This window comes from Phaenicophaeus curvirostris, chromosome 2, assembly GCF_032191515.1.
Source record: "Phaenicophaeus curvirostris isolate KB17595 chromosome 2, BPBGC_Pcur_1.0, whole genome shotgun sequence".
Classification (NCBI taxonomy): domain Eukaryota; kingdom Metazoa; phylum Chordata; class Aves; order Cuculiformes; family Cuculidae; genus Phaenicophaeus; species Phaenicophaeus curvirostris.
Genome location: NC_091393.1, coordinates 124,594,597 through 124,600,596, shown reverse-complemented (window position 1 = coordinate 124,600,596; position 6,000 = coordinate 124,594,597). Strand labels below are relative to the sequence as shown.

Here is a 6,000-nt window from a genome sequence, read left to right as displayed (position 1 = left end):
CGCGAAATCTCGCGAGAGCCGAGAGGGCCAGCGCAGGCCACGCCCCCTCCGACCGCGCCCCCGGATGGGGGCGCGGTCGGAGGGGGCGTGGCCTGCGCTGGCCCCCTCGGCTCTCGCGAGATTTGGCGGCGCCGGTGAGGGGGCGTGGCCGGGGCGTGGCTATAAAGGGGCGTGGCCGTAGGGGGCGTGTCCGCGGGAACCGGAGCGCGCGCCGGCGGGAGGAGGAGGCGGAGGCTGTGGCGGCGCGACCGCGGGTAACTCCGCTCCCGGGGCTGCCGGTGCCTCGGAGCTCAGCCCTTTCTCCTCCTTCCCGCAGCCTCGGGGGACCCCGATGGAGCCGCCGTGCCCGGTTTGAGCGGCGGGACCGGGCGGGCGCAGCATGGGTGAGCGCGGCGGCGGGACCGGTGCCTCTTCCCCCCACCTCACCCCAACCCCGGGGCCGCCCCCGCCGCCCTTTGTCTGAGCGGAGGGAAGGGTCCGGGAGGAGCGGGGAGGCTGCGGTGAGCCCTTACCGGGGCTGCCTGGAGGGAGCCTGGCCGGAGGGGCTCGGGGCGGAGAGAGAGTCCGGAGAAATCCCAGCCTTTCCGAGCCTTTTCCCCCCCAAAGCCAGCCTTTCCGAGCCTTTTTCCCCCCAAAGCCAGCCTTTCCGAGCCTTTTCCCCCCCAAAGCCAGCCTTTCCGAGCCTTTTTCCCCCCAAAGCCAGCCTTTCCGTGCCTTTTTCCCCCCAAAGCCAGCCTTTCCGTGCCTTTTTCCCCCCAAAGCCAGCCTTTCCGAGCCTTTTTCCCCCGCAAAGCCAGCCTTTCCGAGCCTTTTTCCCCCCAAAGCCAGCCTTTCCGAGCCTTTTTCCCCCCCAAAGCCAGCCTTTCCGAGCCTTTTTCCCCCCAAAGCCAGCCTTTCCGAGCCTTTTTCCCCCCAAAGCCAGCCTTTCCGAGCCTTTTTCCCCCCAAAGCCAGCCTTTCCGAGCCTTTCCCCCCCAAAGCCAGCCTTTCCGTGCTGTTTTTCCCCCCAAACCCAGCCTCTTTGCCTTTTTTCCTACCCCAAACCCAGCCTTCTCACCTTTTTTCTACCCTGAAGCCAGCCTTTCCTACCCCAAAATATAACCTTTTTGTCTTTTTCCCCCCAAATCCCATCTTTTTCCCCTTCCACCAAATCCTTTTCATCTTCTTGTCCTACCCCAAGTCCAGCCTCTTTACCTTTTAGTCCTACCCCAAGTCCAGCCTCTTTGCCTTTTTTTCCTACCCCAAGTCCAGCCTCTTTGCCTTTTTTTCCTACCCCAAGTCCAGCCTCTTTGCCTTTTTTTCCTACCCCAAGTCCAGCCTCTTTGCCTTTTTCACCCCAAGTCCAGCCTTTTCACCTTTATTTCATTGGCTTCAGTTTGAGGAGCACCCATTTCTCCACTAAGGTATCGGCTTTAAAAGAACAAGCACGGAGCAGCTCAAAACATTCCCGTTTTCATCATGCGTCAGTTCAGGTTTGCACTTGAAATGATCAGATTTGCTGGGTCTAATTTTTAATGTAAGAGTGCCTGCATAGGGAAGTATGAAAGAGTGATTTAAACACTGCTCTTTGGAGCTCTCTTTCCTCATTCAGCATCACTTCTCTTAGCCTGGAGAAGAGGAGGCTGAGGGGTGACCTCATTGCTCTCTACAACTACCTGAAAGGAGGTTGTGGAGAGGAGGGAGCTGGGCTCTTCTCCCAAGAGACAGGGGACAGGACGAGAGGGAATGACCTCAAGCTCCGCCAGGGGAGGTTTAGGCTGGACATTAGGAAAAAGTATTTCACAGAAGGGGTCATTGCACACTGGGACAGGCTGCTCAGGGAGGTGGTTGAGTCACCTTCCTTGGAGGGGTTTAAGGCACAGGTGGACGAGGTGCTGAGGGACATGGCTTAGTGATTGATGGGAATGATTGGACTCGATGATCCCGTGGGTCTCTTCCAACCTGGTTATTCTATGATTCTATCACCCACTAGTGGTGCTGAGTGGTCCGTTGACCAATTTATCAGTCTGTGTTCTCGCCACTCACATCCCTTTGCTCTGCTCTCCTGCGTAGCATCAGCTCCTTAATTCACGTCTAATGCATGTGGCAGCGGTTTTTATGTGTTGTGGGAGGAGGCAGGTGTGTGGTTTCGCTGCTGTCTGCAACGTGCTGCGTTTCATGAGTGCGATCCAAGCTTTGGGATGCTGATTGTTGAGAAGCTCGGTATGAGCTGGCAACATGCGCTTGCAGCCCAGAAACCAACTGTGTCCTGGGCTGCATCAAAACAGTGCGGCCAGCAGGGCGAGGGAGGGGATTCTGCCCCTCTATTTCTCTCTTGCGAGACCTCATCTGGAGTCCTGGGTCCAGTTCTGGAGTCCTCAACATAAGAAGGAGATGGAGCTGTTGGAACGGGTCCAGAGGAGGCTGCAGGGATGATCAGAGGGCTGGAGAACCTCACATACAAGGACAGGCTGAGAGAGTTGGGGTTGTTCAGCCTGGAGAAGTCTCTGAGGAGACCTTATAGTGACCTTCCAGTACCTGAAGGGGCTACAGGAAAGCTGGGGAGGGACTGTTTACAAAGGGCTGCACTGATAGGACGAGGGGCCATTGGTATAAACTGGGGAGGGGCAGATTTAGACCAGGCACAAGGAGGAATTCCTTCATGCTGAGGGTGGGGAGGCACTGGAGCGCGTTGCCCAGGGAAGTGGTGGATGCCTCCTACCTGGGGGTGTTCAAGGCCAGGTTGGATGGGGCTTTGGGGAGCCTGGTCCAGTGAGAAGTGTCTCTGCCTGTCGCAGGGGAGTTGGAACTCGATGGGCTTAAAGTCCGTTCCAACCCAAACCATTCTATGGTTCTATGGTTTCAGTGTCTTCATCCCAATAAAAGTTTTTAAAGCACACTTAAAATGATGTCTGAAAATATAAAGTGAAATTAGTGTTTTAGTAACCTGCTTGGTGATGCTTTTTGTGATTGTTCACAATAGAGGAGAATTCCTGTCTCTTTTATTGGGCTGCATCATCTTACTTTCAAGTGAAAAAGTGTGTGCCCAAGTCATCACTGTGGTGAGCAATAGTAGTTCCTGTAGCACAAAAGTTTAATGTGCTAATTAAGCACTTTGGACTTGGACTGTGTTGTGCTGAAATGTAAGATATTTGAGGATTTAGATATGACAAGTCTCATAAAATTATTAGCATGCAGTTAGGGATACCGCATCAGACTGTTAGGGGACCGAGTCTAGTTTATGACCAACAATTGCTATATAATGTCATTTTATATATTTTTGTGTGGCTTCTTTTTCTGCCCCAGCTGATTACAGTAGCGAGCATGTTGCTGCTGCTCCAGAGGCAGCTGAATTGAATGGGTGCACACACTCCGTGTCAAGTATTGTTATTGCAGGAGTTGTTATAACCATAACAATTAGTGTGCATGTGCAATTATAGAACTGTTCCTGCCAGAATGCTGGCAAACATCTATAAATGATTGCAGGATGATCCCAGAGCCCTTTTAAAGAGAATTTCTGTGAAGGTGTTGTCTTTAAATCAGAATTTCTGTCCTTAAAACCGGTTTTCAGTTACTCTCCTGTCACCAAAAGTGGAGAGGAGTGTACAGTAAAGCATCTTTAAAAATAAGAGTGAAAAATTGAACTAACTGTAGTTTGCACTGCGCTTGCTATATTTAGTGATGGCCTCACATTTACCTTGAAATCATTGTTTGATTGTTTTATTAATAACGTCATGGTAGAGCTGACTCTTGATAAGAGATTGTTTGTCTTTTATGCCAGCTTATGAAAGGGATTTTGCCTGTAGAAGGTGGCTTTGAGGGGACCGTTGAGGTTTGGCTTTGACAAGCTCAGTGTTTCTAGATGTGTGGAGACAGGGACAGTGACGGATTGGTTCATTGTTCACTGGTATTACCAGAACCAATTAAAACATTACTTCAAGGTTTGTTCTCTGATTTAAGAAAAGCCTGCACCTCAAAATCTGTTTTCAGTTTTTGGGTCCCTCACTCCAAGGAGGACATTGAGGGGCTGGAGTGTGTCTAGAATGGAGCAGGGGAAGGGACTGGAGAACAAAGGTTCTGAGGAGCGGCTGAGGGACCTGAGGGTGTTTAGCCTGGAGAAAAGGAGGCTGAGGGGAGACCTCATCACTGTCTACAACTGCCTGAAAGGAGGTTGTAGCGAGATTGGGGTTGGTATCTTCTCCCAAGTGACAGGTGATAACGTAATAAGAAATGACCTCAAGTTGCACTAGGGCAGGTTCAGATTCGACATCAAGAAAATGTCTTCACCAAAAGGGTGATGGAGGTGGTGGAGTCCCCATCCCTGTAGGGGTTTAAAAGACGGGTAGATGAGTTGCTCAGGGATCTGATTTAGTAGTGGACAGGTATGGTTGGATTCGATCATCTCAAAGGTCTTCTTCAACCTAGTGATTCTATGATTCTATTCTATGATGCTATAAGAAAAGGTCTGCAGAGGAGGAGCGGGAACTTCTGGAGCTCCTTCAAGGAAAGCAACAAAGGTGCAGAAGGGATGGGAAATAAATCTAACTGTAAGCACAGTCTTCTGTCTTATGTGGTCTTTCCCCATGTTCCCTGTCTCCTCAATCGGAAGGTGTCCCTGCCCATGGCAGGGGAGTTGGAACTAGGTGAGCTTTGAGATCCTTTCCAACCAAAACTGTTTGTTTGGTGGCATCATGGAATAGTTTGGGTTGGAAGGGACCTGTTGTCAGGCTGAGAGGTCCCTCTAGATCTCCTTCTCTAGTGTGCCAGCTGTTCTGTGTGCTCATCATCTCTAAAGGATGGTTATTTTAATTCTGATACCGCTTTCATCTTTTTTTGAGGAGTTCAGGACTCTGTGTTATTCAAGACTTAACTCCGTGTAGGGGTATAATTACATTTGCAGTCTTGCTTTCTTTTGTTTTCCTAATGGTTCTTAGAGTTTTATTTCAGCTAGGCAGATCTTCCCTTTGAAGACTTCACCTTCACTGGCCTTCTTCACTCCATTGTCTGCCCGTGTTAGTACTTTTTTCCCCTTAGTGGATTTTTGTTGCGTAAACACAGGAAGCGTGTGGTCAGACACATTGTACTCTCTGGGACTCAGTGAAGCATCTGCCTCACTCTGGCTGTCATCGCTCTGCTCTTCCCATTCATTTGGCTTCCTTGGAGACGCTCTCACATGTCACTGTTGGTCCAGCGTCTCCCTAGCTTCATTTCATAAAAATGATTTGTTAGGGAAAAGGAAGCAATGACGGTGCTTTGAGTGACTTAGGTTGCCTTGATAGATGTGGGTAAATCGATCACATGAAATTCGTGGCTAGTGGTTCTGGAGTGTAGGAATTTCTAGCTGGTAGACCAACCTTTAAATACCACTTGGGCACTTAAAACATGTCTTTGATCCACTACAGGGGACTAGATTTTTCTTCCATGACGCTTTTCCTTTCTGTCAACACTGCTTTTCTCTTCTATTTTGCAGTGTGAATTGGCTGATGATCTAAAATATGCCCTGCTCACTGTGAAGGTGGCACCTGTGCCTTTACACTCCCTTATGTTCCTGAACACGCAGTGATGAGAAGTAGTTTTACATAACTTTGTCACTTTGATGTGAGCATAATCCTGCTTGTGCATCACCCTTGACTGTCCTGTTGCACTGGTTGGTGCCGGGACTGAAGTAGTAAAACTGCCTGTTCAGTGGCCTCTTTCTTTGACTGGTCACTTGTGTTCAATAAAAGCATTCCAAAGATTTAATTTTGATGCTAGCCTTCCTCAGAGCAGGATGTTCACTTGCATGTCTCTGTAGGTTCTCTCGCTCTAAATTGATATAGATTAATATATTGCATAAACTTCGGTTCATATAGGATCATAGAATGGTTTGGGTTGGAAGGGACCTTAAAACCCATCCAGTTCCACCCCCTTACATGAGCAGGGACACCTTCCACTGGACCAGGCTGCTCCAAGCCCCATCCAACCTGGCCTTGAACCCCTCCAGGGATGGGGCAGCTACAACTTTCAGGGCAACCTGGGCCAG

The 6,000-nt window shown here is 50.0% G+C and overlaps 1 protein-coding gene across 2 annotated transcripts in view; it reads left to right on the top strand.

Moving 5' to 3' along the window:
* The first annotated feature begins 279 nt into the window (after nucleotides 1-279).
* Nucleotides 280-6,000, top strand: part of CD2AP (CD2 associated protein) — a 71,727-nt gene continuing 66,006 nt past the window's right edge. For both annotated transcript variants that reach the window (XM_069850795.1, XM_069850794.1), the window contains exon 1: nucleotides 280-383. Coding sequence is in view for 1 of the 2 variants with exons in the window: in XM_069850794.1 (XP_069706895.1) it covers nucleotides 380-383 (4 nt within the window). In the remaining variant the exon portion in view is untranslated. The remainder of the gene's footprint in view (nucleotides 384-6,000) is intronic.